Below are 22,784 nucleotides of genomic sequence, written 5' to 3' on the forward strand. Positions count from 1 at the left end.
GCCTGGTGTGGTGGGGCATGCCCATAATCTCAGCTACTTGGGAGGCTGAGGCAGGAGAATCACTTCAACCCAGGAGGCAGAAGTTGCAGTGAGTCAAGATGGCACCATTGCACCCCAGCCTGGACAACAAAACTGAAGTCCATCTCAAAAAAATCTTCATTCCAAATATCTTACAGTTTTTCTGTAAATATGAATCTCCCTTTCTGTTTTTATGAAACTGATTATATATATGAGTGTGTGTGTGTGTGTATATATATATATATATATATATATATTCACATATGAACGGTATGTATGGCATCACATGCAAACGTAATTTTAAGAAGTTACTCATTTGATAGAATGTGGATACTTTCCCACAATAATGCAATATATATACATATATATATAGAGAGAGAGTACATATTACACAAATACACACACACACACACACACACACACACACAGGTATTTTCATTTTTCACAGCTGCGTAATATTTCATGCTAGGGCTTCTTTAATTTGTTTAACCAATCCCTATTAATGGACATTTAACTTGTTTCCATTTTCTTTTCCATCATTGGATATTTATTGTTTGACATACGTACAAAATGAATTCCTACAAGTACACTTGTGGGATCATAGAACATCTACATTTAAGTTTGTTCATGGTTATTGCTAAACAGTCCTCCAAAAGGGGTGAAACAATTTACACGACTCCTGGAAGTGTACATGAGTGCCTGTTTCTCTGTTCCTTTACTTCTTTCTCTAATACTCGGTATTAGTCATTTTTTAAAGCAATTTTAATCTGATAGGTAAAAATATCCTATTGGTCATGAGAGTAATGATTTTTTTAGATTAATGATCTTTTTTTTTTTTTTTTTTGAGACGGAGTTTCGCTCTCGTTACCCAGGCTGGAGTGCAATGGCGCGATCTCGGCTCACCGCAACCTCCGCCTCCTGGGTTCAGGCAATTCTCCAGCCTCAGCCTCCTGAGTAGCTGGGATTACAGGCACGTGCCACCATGCCCAGCTAATTTTTTGTATTTTTTTAGTAGTGACGGGGTTTCACCATGTTGACCAGGATGGTCTCGATCTCTCGACCTCGTGATCCACCCGCCTCGGCCTCCCAAAGTGCTGGGATTACAGGCTTGAGCCACCGCGCCCGGCAGATTAATGATCTTTTATGCATTTATTCATGTTTTGTATTCTGTGAATTGCCTATTTATGTATTTTGCTCCATTTTTAATTGAGCAATCTTTTTATATTGATTTATAATTGCAAGTCCTGTGTTTTGTTTTGTTTTGGTTTGTTTGCAAGTCCTTATATATAACATGTATATTAACACTTTGGTATAGAAGTGACTAATATTTCTCCCAGTTATTTCTCTTTCAATTTTATGTTTGTTATACAGAGTTTTTAAATTTTTAGGTATTTAAATCCGTCTGTATTTTCCTTTATAGTTCTTGGACCTACTATCATTGCTAACAATGCTGTCCTCACCCCCAACATTATGAAAAAAATTCTGCTGTATTTTATTCTAGTACTTTTATGATTTTTTTCACAATTAAAACTTTGATCCATCTGAATTTTTAAATAATTTCTGGTATGAGATAGAGAGTTATTTCCAGCCAAGAGTATTCTATTTGCTTAAGGAAGAAAGAGAATTTGTTAGCCTATGTCATTGAATAATTTTACCTTCAGGAACAGATGGATCCAGGTGTTTAAGTGACATGTCAATCATCTGGTTGGTCACTCTTTCTCTCAGCTAAGCTTTTTCAGTTAGGTTCATATTCTGGCAGGTTCTCCCCCCATGGTGGCAAGTTTGACACAGCAGCTCCAGGCTTATCGCCTATCATCTTAGATTAGAACCTCAACAGAAAGAAGGTATCTTTTCCTACAAGTCTCTCCCATTCAGTGTGTCTCTCAACTCTTCCTTTAAATGCTGAACTTGACCACCTCTCACACAGCTCAAACGAGAAGGGTAATTTATGGGCTTGAGTAGCTAAACGCACCAAAAGAAAGACACTCATCTTGTCTATGCTAGCACATCAGGATGTCTTCGGCTGTGAGTAAAAGAAAACCCCAACTCAAATTGTCACAAACACCAGGAAGAAGACATGTGCATTCAGGGCAGATTCCAGCTGCAATTCATAGTATTTCTCTACAGTTCTCTTGAGGTTGATACCATGTATTCACATTATGTTCTCAAAGAATTATGTTTCTTGATCCCACAGTCCCTCCTTCATTCCCATCTCAGCCCCTGCCTGTTTATGTCACAACATTTATTTATTTATTTATAGATGGAGTCTCCATCTCTGGCCCAGGCTGCAGTGCAGTGTCACGATCTCAGCTCACCACAATCTCTGCCTGCCGGGTTCAAGGGATTCTTGTGCCTCAGCCTCCTGAGTAGTTGGGATTACAGGTTCCCGACACTACACCTGGCTAATTTTTATAATTTTAGTAGAGATGGGTTTCACTTCTTGGCCAGGCTGGTCTCGAACTCCTGGCCTCCAGTGATCCAGCCACCTTGGCCTCCCAAAGGGCTGGAATTATTGGTGTGAACCACCACGGCTGGCCTACTTCACAGCACTTATAATTTCCAATCATATGTCTCGTAGTTACTGCCTGCCCCCTGTATGTCTGTCCCCGCTGTATCCCTAGCGTCTGGCGCACTGCCCGGTATACCGTAGGTTCTCAGGAAACAGTCACCCACTTTATGGCTGATTTACTTCTTTAAAGGCTGAAGGTATTCCTCTCCCTACCAGTAGGGTAGGAGAATGGCAGTTTCCCCACACCCTCGTTAAGACTTTTAATTTTGGCCAGATCTCTAAATATAGTGTATTTTCCTTTCTCTTCCTGGCGACCTTCTGCTCATCCCTCAAAGCCTTATTCAAAAGCCACCTCCCGGGCCCTGAGCGGTGGCTCACGTCTCTAATCCCAACACTTTGGGAGGCCAAGGTGGGTGGATCACCTGAGGTTAGGAGTTTGCGACTAGCCTGGCTAACAGGGTGAAACCACGTCTGTACTAAAAATACAAAAAATTAGCCAAGCATGGTGGCAGGCGCCTGTAATCCCAGCTACTCGGGACGCTGAGGTAGGAGAATCATGTGCACCCGGGAGGCAGAGGTTGCAGTGAGCCGAGATCACGCCTGGGCTGGACTCCATCTCGAAAAAATAGAAGTAAAAAATACAAATAAAATTTTTTAAAGTCTCCCTTCTTTGAGAAACCTTCCCTCACATCAACTCTTTGAGTACCGCCCAGCCCTGTGCTCTAACATTCGTTTCCCATCAAGTTTTACGACCTGATCACGCTGTTTGTCCAGCACTCATACTGCTTAAAGGCTCCGGTAATGGGCGGCCCGCCTGCGGGGTAGACAGTGGCCGTGGAGAAAGGCGTTTCCAGAGTTGACAGTTGCCTTGGAGACGAAAGCCGAGCGCACCGCAGTAGGGGGCGGGGCTTACAGAACGTATCTTGCGATTGGTCGCAAGGAAATAGACGCGCGGGCTGCCATCCCCCCCCCGCCGCCTACCGAGACCAGAGTAAGCCGTGGCTTCGTGCGTCCCACGCGAGGGCCGCCTGACGCCAGGGATGTTACCGCATCTGCCATCAGAGGACCGTCACCCGAGCTCCCGCGGGACTCTGGGAAGGGTAGTTCATCTCGGAGTTTGACAGGCGCGGAAGCATCCGTGGGGTTGGGGCAGCTTCGCCACCAACATGGGGATGCTGGTGGGGACCGAGGTCCAGCGCCCCAGTTGCCAGGTACCTGGGGGCCCGACCGTCTAGTGACACTCATCACTTGCCCACCCCATTTTGGCCTGAAGAGTGGCCCTAAGCAGTGGGGGATTTAGGCCACCGAGAGGATTCGAGGGGCTAGAGAATCTGGCGGCGGCCAATGAGGGTGCAGGGGTGCGGCTGGCTGGCGGCCGGAACCGGGGGAGGGGACCGGGTTAGAGGCTGCGGGAGCGGGGCTAGGGCGTGGCCTGGAGCCGAGTCAGCGCAAGGACTGGCTGGAGTAGACGGGAAGGGAAGTGGTTATTAGAGAATTGAGCCGGTGAAGCCGGCGTGGGCAGAACGCGCTGATGTTCATTTTGAGAATCCTTAAACCGAATATGATTCTTGAGTCAATTGGAGAAACTGAGGCTTAGAGGGGGCAGGGGACCCTCAGGTTCAGTAATTCATTAGAAGGGCTCTTGGTTGCATGGATTATAGCTAAAGTATAGAGATTAAAATCAGCACTGGAAAAGGTGCATAGGATGGAGTCTAGGAGAGACCAGGCGTGAGCTTCCGGGTGTCCTCTGCCAGTACAGCACGTGGAGAGTACTTAACACACCCAGCAATGATGTGTGACAACACACGAAGTACTGCCGGAGACGCTGACCCACGCCTAGGCACCCAGGGTTATGAAGTTGGTTATGGACTGTTTACCCTGACTGACCTTAGTCTCCAGCGCTTCCAGAGGACAATCTGAAATTTAGCTGGGGTATCAGTTCTAACAAGGAGTCCCCCAACTCTGAAGTGTTGGGGGAGAGCCCAAAGACTTTGCTGCTGCTTTATACCTTGACCTCGTTTTAGCTTGTCTTCGTCTCAACCTCATAGGTGTTGGGTTTCGCCGTCTTAGCCTTGCTTGGTTTAGGCTCCTGTAGCTCATTTCTTTTTCCGATCACATTTTTTTCCTTTATTTGGAGACAGGGTCTTGATCTGTCACCCAAGCGGGAGTGCAGTGGTGTGATCAGCTTACTGAAGCCTTAACCTCCCAGGCTCGTGATTCTCCCACTTCAGCCTCCCTAGCAGCCTGACTGCGGGTATGTGTCACCACCCCTGGCTGTTACTATTTTTTGTACAGATGGGGTTTCACCATGCTGCTCAGGCAGCTCTCAAACTCGTGAGCTCAAGCAAGCCACCCACCTCAGCTTTCCAAAGTGCTGGGGATTACAGGCGTGAGCCACCACACCCAGCCTACCACACAAACTTTAAAAATTTAGTATTTTATTTAAATGTTTTTTAATTGTGGTAAAAACATGCGTAACAAAATTTGCCATTTTAATCTTTTTTATTTTTTGAGATAGAGTTTTGCTCTTGCTGCCTAGGCTGGAGTGCAGTGGCACGATCTCAGCTCACTACAACCTCAGCCCCTTGAGTAGCTGGTATTATAGGCATGCGCCACCTCACCCAGCTAATTTTTTTTTATTTCTAGTAGAGACAGGGTTTCTCCGTGTTGGTCACGCTGGTCTTGAACTCCCAACCTCAGGTGATCCACCCACCTCTGCCTCTCAAAGTGCTAGGATTACAGGCATGAGCCACCACGCCCAGCCCCATTTTAATCATTTTTAAGTGATTGTTCAGTGGCCACCACCCAGCTAATTTGTGTTTGTTTTGTAGGGACAGGGTTTCACCATGTTGCCCAAGCTGGTCTCAAACCCCTGGGCTCAAGTCATCTTCCCACCTAGGCTTCCCAAAGGGCTGGAATTACAAGCATGAGCCACACACTGGGCCCCATCAGCTCACTTTATAATAAAACTTTCAATTACTACCAAGAGCAGGAAACTAGTATCTCATCACTAAAGGAAAAAGATGGGGAGAAAAATTAAAATACTAAGCAAAGTTATATTATTGGATGCTAATTAGAAACACCGGCCAAGCCTAAAGCCTGACGAGTCTGTAAGGAGAGAAGTGAACGCAGCTGCCTGCGCACGCTCCTTGGTTACTCAGGCTCACACCACACAGGCTGAAAAGCGTTGTTTGTTGATGCATCTGAGGACCAGCTGAACTTGTGTACCTCCTCAGTGGCCCATGCGCCACTCAGATGCTGGGGAAACAGACTCAGCTGCTCCCTCTTACTGGGCAGTGATTGCCATCAGAAGCCCTCCCCACGAAGATGTGAGGCCTGGCAGGCAGGGACTGATGCCTGGCTGCATGGCAGCAGGCTGAGAAGGAACCAGTGCTTTTAGACTCAACATTTTAATCAAAGAACCAAAAAACATGCACACATGGAGGGTGTTTCTACCCCGGCCCGAAGAAACAAAGGTGACTGATTTAGAGAGGCTGTCCCCAACCCCCAATAGCTGCCAATTTTCCAGAGTCCGCATTGTGTTCCGGCCTGCAACACTTCGAACACTCTTTCGGTATTTAACATGCCCATCTCCTAGATGAGACAGAGCTCCAGAGGACGGGAACCATGTACAAGTTAAAATGTTGCAGTCATTTGAAAAACAGTATACTGGAGTTAGCCAACAGGTTCCGTTTCAACCAAGTTTAACAAACTTAACCAGCAGAACTCTAGGTGCCAGACTTGAAAAGCCTGAGTGTACAGAGCACTTACCACCTAACCATTTTAAGCGCCTAGGATATTCAAAATATCAGTGCCCAGTGCTTTCCGTAAGACTACTGTTTCCAGCAAATGTGTGACTGAGCCACTTAGTGGTAGGGCACAAAAGCCTAGAGCTGACAAAACACTGTCAGGAGGGAACTGGCTGTGTGGTCCCATCTCACTGGACTCTCCAACAATCCCTGGTGATCCCACAACTGTGATATGAGGGAATGTGGCATTTTTAAGATGTCACTTGTCAATTAACAGCAGTCGTCTATGAAAATGGGTTCATTCATCTCCCCGATTCCAGAAGGAAGCTTCAGAGCAGCAGCAGTGCATAGTGTACTGATATTACCTGCCCCGAAGCCTCGCAAATTGCCAGGTGAGTGGCCATCTTGGATAAATGGCAAATGACAGCCCAGCAGTCACCTCCGCACACCGCAGGCTTGACCCCCAAGCATGTCTTCCATATGGGTTGTGTTTCACATGTGGTTAACACCTTGATCAACGCAGCGTTCCTGATGGAATCCAGCTGTGTTTTGGTGTCAACTCCCACAACAAATTGGGTGTCCTGCTGCATAACCAATACTGTTAAGTGGAGGAAGGTCCTGGGAAGAGGCAGCATGTCCCCTTTGAGTGAGAGGCTTGGGAGGTTAGGAGTGGAAGGTTTTAGCCGGTTGAGATCAGGTGTTTACATGTTCTTAGCTTTCTGGGGGTTAAGAAAAAAAACCAGGAAAGAGAGATGAAGGGACAAAAAAGGGCCAGGCGTTTAAGAAGAGTAAGGTGCTGGAGAAAAACCTTAACAAAGGAAAACTGACATTAAAGGCTATGCGTTGTAAGAACATTAACTACAGTAAACAGAGAAATTACTGCTTCCGTTCTTCCCGTAACATGCGTCTATTTGTGCCATAGCTGACGCGTATTTGTGGCTCATACTTGGTGAGCCCTCATGTGCTGGGCATCAGTTCTAAGTGCTTCACATTAATAATTTAATCCTCAAAAAAGCCCTCTGAGGTAGGTGATGCCCATTTTACAGATGAGGACACTGAGGCCCTGAGAGATTTTTCTGACTTTCTCAATCAAGGTCACTTAGGTAGCAGACGACAGAGGTGGGATTTAACTGAGGTAGACTGGCTCCAGAGCCTACCTCTGAATCCTGACACTGTACAGCTTCTCCATTTTTGTGTTTTCATTGTCATAATGAAACTCGTGTGCGCAAACTTTCTCATCAATCTTTAGACTTATTTATTTGGAGGGAAACTTGCAACGGGATGGTTTCCAACTTTTGACATCCAACGAACATGGTCTCCTATTCTGGGACTCTGCTACCACCCAATGGCTACAGGCAGTATTGCTGCCTGATGTGTACACGCTGATGGCGGCTGAGACTCGTGGGGCACTGAAAGGTTTTCTGACAATGTTGACACTGATAAAGTGTCCCCTGAGTGTGAACTCTCAGGTGCTGGTTGAGATGGGCACTGAGCCCAAAAGCTTTGCCACACATATTACAGGAGTAAGGCTTCTCCCCAGTGTGCATTCGCTGGTGCTGTGTTAGATTTGCTTTCTGGGCAAAGGTTTTCCCACATTCACCACATACATAGGGCTTCTCCCCGGTGTGAACCCTCCGGTGAATAGCAAGGCATGAGCTCTGGGCGAAGGCTTTCCCACATTCCTGACAAACATAAGGCTTTTCTCCAGTGTGAATTCTCTGATGGCGGACAAGCTCAGCATTCAGGCCAAAGGCCTTCCCGCAGTAGTCACATACATAGCGCTTCTCACCTGAGTGAACTCTCTGATGCTTAGAAAGGCACGAGCTCTGACGGAACGTTTTCCCGCACTCATTACACTGGAAGGGCTTCTTTCTGCCATGAGTTCTCTCATGCTGAACAAGGTAGTTTATCTGGCTGAAGACTCTGTCACACGTGCTACATTTAAAGGGGTTTTCTCCAGTGTGAATTAACTGATGTTTTGAGAGGCGTGCACTTTGGCTGAAGGTCTTTCCACATTTGTCACATTTAAAAGGGTACTCCTCAGTGAGGGAGGACTGAAGTTGGTTAAGGGAGCCACTGCTGATGGCTTTCCCTTGTTCACCCCATTTAGAGAGCCTCACCCTAAAGTGGATTCTTTGATGGCGAATGAGCTGAGTACTTTGGCCAAAGGCTTTCCCACAGTGGTCACACTTAAAGGGCTTCACCTTGGTGTGAATCCTCTCATGCTGAGTTAGGTATTTGCTGCTGCTAAAGGATTTCTCACATTTGTTACACTTAAAGCACTTCTCTGTCTGTGCTGGGTTCTGAACCAAGATCTTCCCACTTAAAACAAACCCTTGTTTTTCTCTGGTGTGAACACTCTGGTGGCACTTCAGGGTTGAGCTGCAAATGAAGCGTTCTCCACACTCCTGACATTCATATGGGATTTTGACAGCGTGCATTTTCTGGTGCTGCACAAGTTGACTGTTATGGCTGAAAGTCTCCGTGCATTCAGCGCAACTATAGGGCTTTTCTGCGGCATGAATGGCCTGATGTCGCATTAGCTGTGAGGGCCGCCTGAAACTCCTGACACATTCCTGACATTTGTGGGGTCTGTAGCCTGTATGAATTCGCTGATGTTCACTAAGGTTAGTGTTCCGCCAGAAAGCCTTCCCACACTCACTGCATTTGTAAGGTTTCTCTCCACTGTGGACTCTCTGATGGATCTTTAGGGTAGAGGTATGGCTGAAGGATTTCCCACATTCATTACACTTATAAGGCTTCTCTCCAGTGTGAACAGCCTGGTGTTCAATGAGCAGCGAACTCCGCCTAAAAACCTTCCCACACTCCTGACACTCAGAGGTAGTTTTTGCAGCATGAATTTTCTGATGTTGGACGAGGTGTTTTCTAAAGTTGAAGGTTGCCTGACATTTGGCACATTCATAGTGTTTCCGAGTGTGGTTCTTCTGGTGCTGAGTAAGATGAAGGATCCGGGTGAAAGTCTTGCCGCATTCACTACAGCTATAGGACTTACTTCTTCTGTGAGTTTTCTGAGGCTCAACAGGCTGTGTGGCATGACTGGGTGGGTGGTCACTGTCTTGACTCTTACATGGTTCTTCTCCAGTGTGAGTTTTCTGAAGCCACAGGTATGCACTCTCACCAAAAGTTGTCCCATATTCATTACACACATAGGATTTGTAGCCTGTGTGGCTTTTCGGATACACAGAAAAGGAAGCATTCTGGTTGAAACCTTGCTCACACTCTTGATGCACAGTGGGTTTCTCCTTAGTATGAGTAATCCAGTGCTGGATAAGATGGTAACTCCCACTGAAGCTTTCTCCACATTCACTACATTTATATGGTTTATCCCCTTCCAGAACAGAATCCTGCTGGCTGTGTTCTGAGGAGCCAAACTCATCCCTATGTTCCTTAGATTCAGCTGGTGTGATGCTCTTCTCAGAAACATGTATCATGTTTTCTTCTCCCGTGGAAAGGGTGGACACAGGACTGAAGCCTCTCTTTAATTCCTGACTCTCACATTCTGTGGGACCTTCCATGTTGGTGGCAACATCGGACCTCAGAAGACTTTCTGGATCTCCTAGCAAACTATCTAACCAGCTGTCCTCTATACAGGTTTCTCCAAAATTGGAGTTCCAGAAGCCCTCCTTGGAAATCATCTCTATAATCTCCTGGGAGAGTCCTTCTTCCAAGAAATCCTGCATCAGAGGAGAGTTCGTGGTCTCAGCCAAATCTGAAAGAGCAAGTGCAAATGTCTCCTGTTCACCAAGGGTAAGAACACAGACAAGGGCAAGTAGGGGTGATGGATCTTAAGTCCAGCCTGTCCATCAATGGACCCAAAGAGGTGACCTATGTAGAACTGGCATCACAGAAAAGAGAGAGAGTCCATTCCCAGGAAGATCAAGAGGGAAGTTGGGAAACCACAGGGGTTCAATGAGGAAGGAGAGACTCTACCATTACCTTCACACCCATGTGACTGACCAAGTTCCCTAAAGTCTCCTGGCCTCACCTCCTTCCACTCTCCACTCACAAAAATCTTCCTCTTCATATCCTGCATCCTCTATCCCAGATGACACCCTGCCCCTCCACTCCACCACCCATCCAGTTCTCCATGCTGGAATCCTAGGAGTCAACCTCCTCCCCACCTCTCCCTCAACTTGGCACTATTTTTTTTCATTTGGTCTCTATCAAAATGTCTCAACCCACTTCATCTCCTCTCTTTATCAAGACTCCATCTGACTCCAGGCTGCTTGTTGGCCTCCTGTCTCTGTTTCTCTCTCTAGTCTTCCACACTAGTCCTAAAGGGCTTTGTAATAAATGGATCTGACTACAGCACTCAGATTAAACCCTTCCATGGCTTCCCACCTATGGAAGAGAAATGAGTGTATTAGTCCAGCGTTCTTTGTGCTGACCTCATACAACTCTTGCGGTTCCCTAAATCTACCACTTTCTTCTCTGTGCCTTTAATGGTCCCTCATCCTGGACTGCACTTCCTGGTCTAACTCCCCTAAGACTTTTACCGCCCAGCTTGACTATCACCTTCCTCTGAGAGGCTTCCCTGACAACCCCATCTCCATTCTGCTTTAAGTCCCTTGCCCTGTATTATCCAAAGAACAGCCGAGTACCTAACATCCTCTACCATAACAGGTTATGAAAGGGTCTGACCTCTGACCAGAAGGTAAGCCCTTTAAGGGGCACCTTCCACAGCTCATCCATCCACTGCCACAGGGGCAGCCATGGGAAAGGTTGACAGGACAGAGTAACTCCCATTCACGGCATGCTTGCTCACAGGCAGGAGTGCCTCAGGCACACTCTGTTACCCTCAACAACCCCCTGTAAGGTAGGCACGTCTCTGCTTTTTTTTTTTTTGAGACAGAGTCTTGCACTGTCACCCAGGCTGAAGTGCAGTGGTACAATCTCAGCTCAGTGCTCTCTCCGCCTCCTGGGTTTAAGCTATTCTCCTGCCTCAGCCTCCTGAGGAGCTGGGACTACAGGCACGTGCCACCACACCCAGCTAATTCTTTTTGTATTTTTAGTAGAGACAGGGTTTCACCACGTTGGCCAGGATGGTCTCGATCTCCTGATCTCATGATGCACCCTCCTCAGCCTCCCAAAGTGCTGGGATTACAGGCGTGAGCCACCGCACCCAGCCACGTTTCTGCTTTCTTATACCTAAGTGAGCAGCAGAGTGAGATTTGAACCCCTCTGACTAGATCTACCTGTGTGTGCGTGTGTGTGTGTGTGTGTATGTGTGGGGGGTTTTTTTTTTTTTTTTTTGAGATTGAGTCTCACTGTTACCCAGGCTGGAGTGCAGTGGTGTGATCTCAGCTCACTGCAACCTCTGCCTCCTGTTCAAGTGATTCTCGTGCCTCGGCCTCCCAAGTAGCTGGAACTGCAGGCACCCATCACCATGCCCGGTTAGTTTTTGAATTTTTAGTAGAGACAGGGTTTTGACATGTTGGCCAGACTGGTCTCAAACTCCTGACCTCAAGTGATTGCCTGCCTTGGCCTCCCAATGTGGTGGGATTATAGGTATGAGCTACCACACCTGGCCCCCATAATCTTAACTGCCAAGCTGTATGCTCTCTGGGATCCTTCACAAAACATGAATGTCACTGCTCTGCTATCTGCCTCGTCTCCCAATCTCTTCTCTCCTCCATCATCACACTTTTTCCAGCCTGTCCCTTCTGCAATTCTTGGCTCACCATCTGAGTATCTATGAGACTGCTTAAGGTCTCTCTGCCTGGAATTAAAACTTGCAAATGAAAGCCTTCCAAAACCATGTCTCGCTCTGAATTGTCACCTTTGCCTCTGGCTCACTCTCCTCACCACACCTGTGCTCATGCTGTTCCCTCTGCCGGGAAGGCATCAGCAGACAAGTAATAGGCACCCCTTACGTGCCAAGCGCGATGTCAGGAGCTGGGAATAAGGGTGAACCAGCTAAGCTCTGCTTCCTGGACAGACATGCTGCAACTCCAGTGTCACTACTGGAGGGTATGGAGGTACATTTGTTAGTAAAGGCATGGCTACCTATGCTTGGAAACAGCCAATATGCTGAGGTGACAGAAACAAAGCAGAGGTTGTGGGAGCCTGTGAATGGGTTAGTCACCTACAAAGGACACTGATGTGCTGAAGAGGAGGCTGCAGGCCTCATGTTCACGAGCTTGAGGCTGATGAGCCAAGAAGGGAACTGCGGACTGACTGGGTGGAGTGCAGCCTGAGACTCCTGCGCTCTCTGGTTTAGAGCCCTGCTTCTCATGCAGATAAAGAAACAATGAGAGAAGTCTCCCACACCAGGCAAGGCAGCTGCCTCTGCTTTCTCCTCCTGGAGACATCTCCACCATGGGTAATACCCCAGGAATCCTGATCCACCTGGAGGAACCCTGGCTTGGGAGGTGGCAGGGCAGATGCTCTTGGCAATACTCAGGCCTGGGCTTGAGTTACTCCCTGATGTGGCCATCTGCTGTGCCCCAGGGCTAGGAAGGAAAAATGGGCCTGAAAAAAGGGAGGTAAAAGAAGTAGAATGAGGGTCGGCGCACTCAGGGGGCACAAGGCAGGAAAGTAGAGAGACCAGCTCGGTGAAGGGCATCCCCTTGTTGAGTCTTGGAAGGAAAGAGGAAGAGATGCGAAGAGGCACCGGGATAGCCCTGTGCTGAAGGGCGAGGTGGAGACACGAGAGCAGGGGTCTATAAACATGTCCTGATCCCCGCCAGCTGCCAGGATGAGGGAGGGAAGCCAGAGAGTGGCAGAGTGAGGTCCTGAAGCCGAGTGCTGTAATGTCTGGGTAGACCTGTTGGAGAGCTGGCCACAGCCCCAGGATGGCGGTCTGGAGGACAGAAGGTACACAAGGGGCCCCTCTCCAACCACTCACCAGGGCCCGTTGCTTCTGGGCTTCCTTGTGCCAGAGGCTCCAGATCTTCACTGCCATCTGGGTGGGAGGTCAGGTTGGGTCTTGGGGGGTCTGCAAGGAGAGAACAGCATTGTCATTCAACCAGGACATGAAGGGCCATCCACTCGGTGAGAACCTCCTGGCGCTGACTTTTATGCTTTATGCTGCACATGGCTCCTGTGGGCCAGGTGCTGTACTGGGCGACTCTGGGGATGCCTGTCCTGTAGCTTTCCCAGTCCAGTGACAGAGAGGGAGCCAAACAGTCACAATCCAGGGTGACACCTGGGACTGGGGACACAAAGGACTTGTGACAGCTCTTCAATGGGCAGAATCTGCCAGGTGGAGAGGCACGTACTTCCTTAGCCTCTCCCATGATTCACTCACTCACCCATGGGCCACACATTGCCCAAGGCCTCCATGGGCCAGGGACAGAAGATGTCAGGGTCCCAGAGTCCAAGCAGTCCTGAGCCCTACCCTCCACAAGCTTCCCCATGGAAGGAGCCAGAGTCATCATCCAGGGGGACACAGGCTACAGCAGAGAAAACACCACTGCTAGCTTTGAAGTCAAAGTGAAAGGCCATGAGCCAAGCAATACAGGTGACCTCCAGAAGCTGGCAACGAGCCAGGAAAGACTCTATGTGCTGGAGCCTCTAGGAGGAACAGGGCCCAGCCAACACCTCGCCTCTCGCCTCCAGCCTAGCCACATGCATTTGGAACTCCTGACCTCCAGGACTATAACGTAATAAAGGTGTGTTGGTGGAAGACACTAGGTTTGTGCTATGTGTAATAGCAGCAATAGGAAGCGGATCCACTACTCATACATACACACTTATGTGTGAAGGGGCAGTTGAGGTAAACACATTTCTTATGGTGGGCTGCAGTTTAAAAATTCAAAAAGACACTGAGATAGGACCTCCCATAAGATGCTTCGTAGCACACACTGGCCAGTTTGGAGAAAGTCTGCCCAGTGTGATGAGACTGTATCAAATGATAGTTTCCAGTGTGTTATCTTTTACTTCTTTCATCTTTGGAGTCAATTATGTTTCTGGTTCTTCAAAAAGAAAGAACTGAGGCAACAGAGAGGGGATGCGAGTTAATGAGGTGAGACTGCTGGGGAGCTGGGGTGAGGCGGCCTTGGAGCTGCACAGACCTGAGCTGGAGTCTGGGCCCTGCTGCCGTCTCACTGTGTGACACTGGTGTGCAGAAGAGGGTGACACAGCAGGCTGGCTGCTCTCCTGGGAAAGGCCTGCTGGCAAGGCTGGATTTCGGGAGGGTACCCCGTGTCTGCAGAACTGAAGACACGCTCCCGGGACCTGAACTGTGCAAACACTGCGGCTTACACCTGCTTGCCTTCTGGGAGTCTGGAATTTTGGTATGTGCCAGGCAGAGGCGTCCACGTGACCAGCCCCCAGTAAAAACCCCGGCACTGAGTCTGTGATGAGCCTCCCTGGTGGACAGCATTCTACAGTATTGCTGGGGGACTTAAGCATGTCCCATGTGACTCTCCCGAGAAAGAATTCTGGAAGCTTGTGCCTGCGTCCTTGGACTTTGCCCCATGTACCTTTGCTCCTTGCTGACTGTGCTCTGAATCGTTTCCCTGTAGTAAGTCATAGCTGTGAGTCTTGACTACAGGATGGGTCCTGGGAGTCCTAGTGAATCACTGAATCTGCGGGTGGTCCTGGGGACACTGACTTAGCTGGGAAGGTGACTGCCTCTCTTTTAACCTCAGTTTCAGACCAATCAGCTAAAGAGACAACCCAGCTTCTTCATGGGGTGACTGGAGGATTGAACGAGCAAGTCCTAGGAGCTGCTACTCAATCATTCATTTATTTAGGGCTGTCGGCTGGGCCCTGGAGCAGGTACTGTTTGTTCCAAACACTGGGGACACGCCCTGGCCTCACACAGCACCTGTTCTGGATGATAAAATGGTATTGAGAATGTGATGGAACGAGGTACAAGATGAATGGGAGAGGAGGCACGGAGTTCTAACAGGCTCCCAGTTCCGACCTGAAAAAGGTGGAGAGCCACTTAGGCAGACAGGAGGGCAACTGTAAGACCCTGAAGGATCAGCTTGAAGAATGACTGACCAAAATGACAAGTAGGACAGTGGTGAAGATGAGGCTGGGAGGCAGACGGGCGAGAGCTGGGTTTCCCAGGCTTAGCACTACTGCCACTGGGGTGGGCCTGTCCTCGCTCATGAGGCTGTCCTGTGCATTGCAGAATGTCTGGCAGCATCCCCGGGCTCCACCGGCTAGATGCTAGCCGCATACTGCTGGCCCAAGGAGTAACAATCAGAACCGTCTCCACACAGCGCCAAGGTCTCCCTGGCCAGCTGAGAACTGCCGGGCTAGGTCATGCTGATTCTGAGGAGCCCAGGAGCCAGGATTTCACCCCGTGGGTGGTGGAGGGCACAGGCGATCACCAAGCAGGGCAGTGAGTAGGCCCCTGGGGACAGGCGACACTCACTCAGCAGGAAGAGGTTCTGGTAGTTGTCCAATGCTGTGTCCCAGAACGGGTCCCCCTGGTCCAGCCCGAACTGCTCCCAGTCTTCCAAAGTGAAGTCCATGGCGACGTCCTTGAGGGTCACAAATTCCTGAAACACAACGCACTATTGGTCACTCAGGGGCCAGGGTCAGGGAGGAGTCTAACACTTCATTCAGGGCACCCCCAACCCTCAATCGGCCAGGCCTTTGGCAAAAACTATCCCATCCTCATCCTCAACAAGAATCTTGAGAAGGGATTGGAAACCCGTGCATTTTGTAGGCAAGGAAAAGAGAGTCTTGACCAGGGGACGGAATGTCAACCAGTTAACGCAGGTAGGACTCAACCCAGGTCTGCCCGATCCTGAAAGTCTATTTATTTCACGCTTTTGCTTTTTTTAGTGTTCATTCAAGATTTGATTTGGTAAATTTTCAAACACACATACAAGTAGGGAGAAGTATATAATTAACACAAGGAGAGAGGGGGAACCCATCGCCCAGGGGTCATCTGATTCCACCTGCGAATACTTCAGTATGAACAGTAACTCCTTAATCGCTGAACACCCAGACCACACTCAAAGTCTGTATCCAGATTAGGATGATGTCTCAGTGGCATGTCCTAGCTAGCTTGTCTGAAGCAGAATTCAAGGGGGCCCATACCCTGCTCGTAACTGATGTGGCTCTGAGGTTTTAAAATCTACAGCTCAACCCCTGTGCCCTCTTCATCCTCCACGCTCCTGATGTGAGGTCCCACGTTCTGCCTCTGTGCAGTGTCATCTGGCTGCTCCCCTGGCCCGTGTAAAACCTCAGAGCAGAGGCCCAACTGGAGTCAGTACAGTTTCTGGGGGAAAGACCCCCTCACAGACGTGCCAGGTCCACTTTAGGCCCCATGACTACCAAAGGCTCCTATCTGGCTGTCCAACTTTTAGTGACAGCATCTTTCTTCATTTTAAAACTTTCCTAGTTAATAAGTGTTTACTATTATTTAATTACCTGTGTGTGTATATGTTATATATATTATATATATAAAATATATATAATACATACATATACAGAGAGAGAGAGAGAGAGAGAGAGAGAGACAGTGTCTCATTCTGTCTGTTGCTCAGGCTTGAGTGCACTGTCACAATCACAGCCTCGACCTCCTGGGCTCAAGCAATCTTGCCTCAGCCTCCAAGTAGCTAGGACTACAGGCGTATGCCACCAGACCCAGCTAATTTTTTTCTTTTTTGGTAGAGTAGGAGTCTTGCTATGTTGCCCAGGCTGGTCTTGAACTCTTGGCCTCAAATGATCCTCCTGCCCCTGCCTCCTGATGTGCTGGGATTACAGGCATGAGGCCAATTAATAGGTGTTTAGGATACAAATTCAAATACTTGAGAAGTACAGACAATAAAACATGAAAGCCTGCCCCCACATACCCCACCTCTAGGTGAATCCATGCCTGGTGTGTCTCTTCCAAATCTCCATCAGTGTGGGCACAGGCACACACGCACACGTGCACACACAGGCACACTTTAAGGAAGAATGAAAACCACCTTTCTGCAGTTTGGATTTGAGGTATGGCCCTACTGCCTTCACTTATGACTATTGGCAAGTAAGCCGTATGTCTCTCGTGACCCCAATTCCCGCTCCACTAGTGAAATGGGACCAACGAGCCCCATCTCATCAGGGCTGCCACAGGAAGCAACTGAAATGCTGCTAGGAGGGGACTGCAAAGTACTCAGCACACAGGAGGAGCTCGACGAAGGGGTACTTCCACTCTGGCTCACACTGCCCGTGCCAACGCTCCAGGCATTGGACTGCAAAAGCCCTTCTTTGGCCAAGAGATTCTGGCATGCCGAGAATGGACTAGACACTTCAGGTGCCATGAGTCACTGAACTGCCTGACTCCACTTTGAGGCAGGATTATCCCCAATTTACAGAAAACAAGATCAAGGACCAAACAGTCACCTTCTCCAAGTCACACAGTATATTAGTCTGTCTTCTGTTGCTATAACTGAATACTTGAGACTGGGTAATGTGTAAAGAAAAGAAATTTATTTCCTATAGTTCTCAAGGCCGGGAAGTCCAAGGCCAGTGGACTGCCTCTGGTGAGGGTCCTCTTGCTGGCAGAGACTCTCTGCAGAGCCCTAAGAGGGCACAAGGCATAACAGGGTGAGGGAACTGAAGCAATGTCAAGCTGGCTTTTACAACAGACCCACTCTCATGATAACCCATTAATCCATAAATAAATGAATTCATTCACACAGGCAGAACCTTCATGACAATCACCTCTTAAAGACCCCACCTCTTAATACAGTTACATGAGACATTACATTTCAAGGAGCTTTGATTGGCCGGGTATGGTGGCTCACACCCGTAAATCAAACACTGTGGGAGGCTGGGGCAGGCAGACTGCTTGAGCTCAGGAGTCTGCTCGCAATTCTCCTACCTCAGCCTTCTGAGTAGCTGGGATTACAGTTGCGCACTACCACACCTGGCTAATTTTGGAATTTTTAGTAGAGACAGGGTTTCACCATGTTGACCAGGATGGTCTCGATCTCCTGACCTTGTGATCGCCTGCCTCGGCCTTCCGAAGCGCTGGGATTATAGGAGAATCACTTGACCCCAGGAGGTGGAGGTTGCAGTGAGCTGAGATAGCGGCCACTGCACTCCAGCCTGGGTGACAGAGCAAGACACTGTCAAAAAAAAAAATCAGGTATTGGAGATGTGAGAGGGCTATGACAGAGCCCACGAGGGACTTCTGGGATGAGTGGCAGAAAAGATTCTCACGCTTGATCTAGGTGGTGTTCACCTTCATTAAGTCACGAATTTGATGTGTGTGTTTCTACATCTGTGATTTTGCAATAAAAATATTTTTTAAATTAAGCACATACTAAACAGCATTCTCCTCCTGCTGCTATGTGGGAAAAGACAGAAGGTGGGAAGGGCAGAAGCAGGGAGTCAAGGAAGAAGGCCAGTTTGATAATACAGGTGAGAAACAGTGGCAGGAATGGAGGAAAGTCAGGGAAAGCTTCCTGGAGGTGAGGTCATTCGAGATGGATTACTGAGGATGAACAGGTGTTTACCAGATAGAGACATGGTTTCATGCATCATTCATTCATTCAACTAACACCTCATGAGGCTTCCTACGTGCCCGGCCTGTGCTGGGCCCTAGGGACCCAGAGATGAATCCCCATCAGTTCCTGTCCCCGAGCATCTGGCGGAACTTGAAATCTGGGTGGGGCTGACGAGTGGGCAGGAACATCCGTATCTAGGTGGATCTCTGCTACAGTGGAGGCAGCAGGGGATGCTATGGAAGGCCAGAGCAGGAAAGTGCTGACTGCCTAGGGAAGGGTGGGGGAGCTGAGCAGGGTCCTAAAGGCGGTGTGAGACATCACTGGATGGAAAAGGGGCACGGGATTCCAGCAGAGGGCACAACCTGAGCAAAGGCAGGGAAGCTGCTGGAAACTACAGAATAACGTTTTACTACCAGGCCAAAGGGAGGACTGGTTACCTAGAGAAATGGCAGAAGACGGTGCAAAGGGAGGTAGAACCCAGACCACGAAGGAAGGCTGAAAAAACTGGAATTCATCCTGTAAGCAGTAGGGATGCCCAGAAGAGTACAAGCAGAAAAGAACAGCACGCAAGCTTGCCTTTAAAAGGATCACCCGGAAGCCACCGTGGGACAGCAGGCAAGCTTGCCTTTAAAAAGATCACCCGGAAGCCACCGTGGGACAGCACGCAAGCTTGCCTTTAAAAGGATCACCCGGAAGCCACCGTGGGACAGCACGCAAGCTTGCCTTTAAAAGGATCACCCGGAAGCCACCGTGGGACAGCACGCAAGCTTGCCTTTAAAAGGATCACCCGGAAGCCACCGTGGGACAGCACGCAAGCTTGCCTTTAAAAGGATCACCCGGAAGCCACCGTGGGACAGCACGCAAGCTTGCCTTTAAAAGGATCACCCGGAAGCCACCGTGGGACAGCACGCAAGCTTGCCTTTAAAAGGATCACCCGGAAGCCACCGTGGGACAGCACGCAAGCTTGCCTTTAAAAGGATCACCCGGAAGCCACCGTGGGACAGCACGCAAGCTTGCCTTTAAAAGGATCACCCGGAAGCCACCGTGGGACAGCACGCAAGCTTGCCTTTAAAAGGATCACCCGGAAGCCACCGTGGGACAGCACGCAAGCTTGCCTTTAAAAGGATCACCCGGAAGCCACCGTGGGACAGCACGCAAGCTTGCCTTTAAAAGGATCACCCGGAAGCCACCGTGGGACAGCATGCAAGCTTGCCTTTAAAAGGATCACCCGGAAGCCAGGAAGCCACCGTGGGACAGGGAGGACAGAACAAAGGAAGGCCATGGGGGTGACCAGTTAACACAGAGCCGTCAACTCACCTCAGCCACAAAGGAAGGCTAACAACTTTCCTGCCAGGGGGCGTGACCAATTCACACAGAAGGGACTTCAACTCACCTTAGCCATAAAGGAGGGTCAGTTTTCCTGCCTTCGGGGGTGACCGAGGAAGACAGTGGCCTTCAACTCACCTCAGCTAAAAAGGCAGGCCAGCTTTCCTGCCTTTGGGGCCAATCAGTTAAGACAGAGTGGCCTTCAACTCACCTCAGCCATGGCCCACTGGGATTCAGTAGCCTCTCTCAAGCTCCTCCTCCTTCCCCTCCGTGTTCCCGACTGGCAAGGCTGTGGGAAGCACAAGGGAGCTGTGAGAAAGCCTCCCTTCCGCCCATGGCTGACTCGCTGTCCAGGCTGACGAGCCCCCAAAAAGTCCAGGAGGAGGACAAGTCCCAGTGAGAGTCTCCCTGCAGGAATCACAACGACAACTGTATTTACTGAAGCCACCCCAGCCGCACGTTTCCACCGTGCTTCAGAACCTACCAAGCAGCTTCGCCACCACTGTCAGCACTTAACGCAGTCAGTAAATACACACTCAGGAGATTTGGTGATGCGAGTCTATGGCCACAGTGGGAGCTTCTGTCCTGCTCTCTGCTGTGTCTTAGCACCGGCATGGTACAGTAAGTACCTGCTTTCACAGCAGGTATAAACGCACCTACAGCTGTAGACAGAACAAAGGTGTCTAACAGAAGCAACAGAACAATGCTTCTGGGATTTCTGATGATCATCTCTAGGATTTGAGTTCAGATCCATCGGCCTCCAAAACTGCTACTTTTTTTTGAGACAAGGTCTTGTTCCTGTTGCCAGGCTGGAGTACAGTGGCACAATCATGGCTCGCTGCAGCCATAACCTCCCAGGCTTAAGCAATCCTCCCACCTTGGCCTGTCAAGTAGCTGGGACTACAAGCATGTGCCACCACATCCAGCTAATCTTTTTTACTTTTTGTAGGGACAGGATCTCACTTGTTGCCCAAGCCGTTCTCAAACTCCTGACCTCAAGTAATCCACCCTCATCGGCCACCCAAAGTGTTGGGATTACAGGCGTGAGCCACCGAACCTGGCCACTATCTGTACAACAGAAATATCTAAACTTTTCTTTTAACCATGACCCACAGTAACAACGACAATATATTATAGGCCAGGCACAGCGGCTCACACCTGTAATCCCAGCACTTTGGGAGGCCGGGGTGGGCGGATTACTTGAGTTCAGGAGTCCCAGACCAGGTTGGCCAACATGCTGAAACCCCGTCTGTACTAATAACATAAAAATTAGCCGGGCTTGGTGGCACCTGCCTGCAATCCCAGCTACTCGGGAGGCTGAGGCAGGAGAATCGCTTGAACCCGAGAGGCAGAGGTTGCAGTGAGCCGAGATCACTCCAGCCTGGGCGACAGAGCAAGACTCCATCTCAAAAAAAAAAAAAAAAAAAAAAAAAAGCAGCTGATTTTTTTTTTTTTTACCACCTAGTGAGTTTCCCCACCCCCACCCCGCCCCCTCCCTTTCTTTCTTTCCAGACGCAGTCTCACTCTGCTGCCCAGGCTGGACTGCAGCGGCGCGATCTCGGCTGACCGCAACCTCTGCCTCCCGGGTTCGAGCGATTCCCCTACCTGAGCCTCTCCAGTACCTGGTGTTACAATTTTTAGGAGTGACGGGGTTCGAGCCAGGATCGTCTCTTTTTTTTTTTTTTTTTTTTTTTTTTTTTTTTTGAGACGGAGTTTCGCTCTTGTTACCCAGGCTGGAGTGCAATGGCGCGATCTCGGCTCACCACAACCTCCGCCTCCTGGGTTCAGGCAATTCTCCTGCCTCAGCCTCCTGAGTAGCTGGGATTACAGGCACGCGCCACCATGCCCAGCTAATTTTTTTGTATTTTTAGTAGAGACGGGGTTTCACCATGTTGACCAGGATGGTCTCGATCTCTCGACCTTGTGATCCACCCGCCTCAGCCTCCCAAAGTGCTGGGATTACAGGCTTGAGCCACCGCGCCCGGCCAGGATCGTCTCTTAACTCCTGATCTCCAGTGATCCGCCCGCCTCGGCCCCCCAGAGTGCTGGGGTTACAAGGGTGAGCCACCGCGCCGGCGGCCCTTTAGCGGACTCCGAAAGGCGGTTCACGCCTCCACCCAGACAACTGCCACCGACCCAGGCGACGCACCCATTGCCGAAGTCGCCCCCACTAGCATCCCGTCACCTTTCAGAAAGGATCGAGCCAGCAAGGCCCTCCAACCCCAGCGTTTCTGTACCTCGGGATTGTCGTCGGCCGCATCAACAGACGCAACCTGAGCCTCGAGGGAGCGAACGACTCAACTTCCCTCACACGCGCCTCCTCGCATCGACTTCCGGTGCGCGTATAGTTTCTTTGAGAGGCTCCACCCAGGATCCTCCGCGCCAGCGCCAGGACTCTATTTCCCAGAGGGCTGCGCGGCCGACTTCGTTCGCCTTCCCATCTCCTCCCGCTTCTTCAGCCTTAGAGACCACGCTTAGCAATCTGGGAGTAGAGTACAAACAGAATCAGAACCAAGCGGCCTGGGATTGTAGTCCAGTTTTTTACCTTGTTAAAGAATCATTTAATTAGGCTCTTGCCTTTCCTAGAAGACTGGGAGTTTTCCCTTCTTTTAAAGAGCAAGCAGTGGGTTGCCTTGGAAACGCGTTGAGAAGGGATTTCTGAGAAAACGCGTGGGAGGGGCGGAGTTGAGAAGGGCTCACGGTGCATTCCGATTGGTTTTACATGGACACATGCGCAGTAGAACCAGAAAGCGTTCC

General features: G+C 49.5%; 1 protein-coding gene across 2 annotated transcripts; it reads right to left on the reverse strand.

The window, feature by feature from the left end:
• Positions 1–3,937: 3,937 nt before the first annotated feature.
• On the reverse strand, positions 3,938–22,445 carry ZNF473 (zinc finger protein 473). 2 transcript variants are annotated; one of them, XM_003940388.4, is made up of 5 exons: positions 22,265–22,445; positions 20,239–20,316; positions 15,629–15,755; positions 13,145–13,234; positions 3,938–10,006 (listed from the first exon to the last, which is right to left on the reverse strand). In XM_003940388.4, the coding sequence occupies exons 2-5, from the start codon at positions 20,245–20,247 to the stop codon at positions 7,626–7,628; spliced, it is 2,607 nt and encodes an 868-aa protein (XP_003940437.2). In that variant the 5' UTR covers positions 20,248–20,316; positions 22,265–22,445; the 3' UTR covers positions 3,938–7,625. The 2 variants fall into 2 exon arrangements, with proteins under 2 accessions (XP_003940437.2, XP_003940436.2); XM_003940387.3 differs by having other exon boundaries at positions 20,239–20,435.
• Between the last annotated feature and the right edge of the window lie 339 nt (positions 22,446–22,784).

This window comes from Saimiri boliviensis, chromosome 14 (assembly GCF_048565385.1).
Source record: "Saimiri boliviensis isolate mSaiBol1 chromosome 14, mSaiBol1.pri, whole genome shotgun sequence".
NCBI lineage: Eukaryota > Metazoa > Chordata > Mammalia > Primates > Cebidae > Saimiri > Saimiri boliviensis.

What these genes read in the sequence shown, in the direction of transcription:
- ZNF473 (XM_003940388.4), bottom strand. An exon ending in CCAGAACCTCTTCCTGCTGA is followed by an intron (nt 13,235 to 15,628) that starts GTGAGTGTCGCC and finishes CTCTCCTTGCAG; the next exon opens with ACCCCCCAAGACCCAACCTG. An exon ending in CCCAGAAGCAACGGGCCCTG is followed by an intron (nt 10,007 to 13,144) that starts GTGAGTGGTTGG and finishes TTGCTCTTTCAG; the next exon opens with ATTTGGCTGAGACCACGAAC.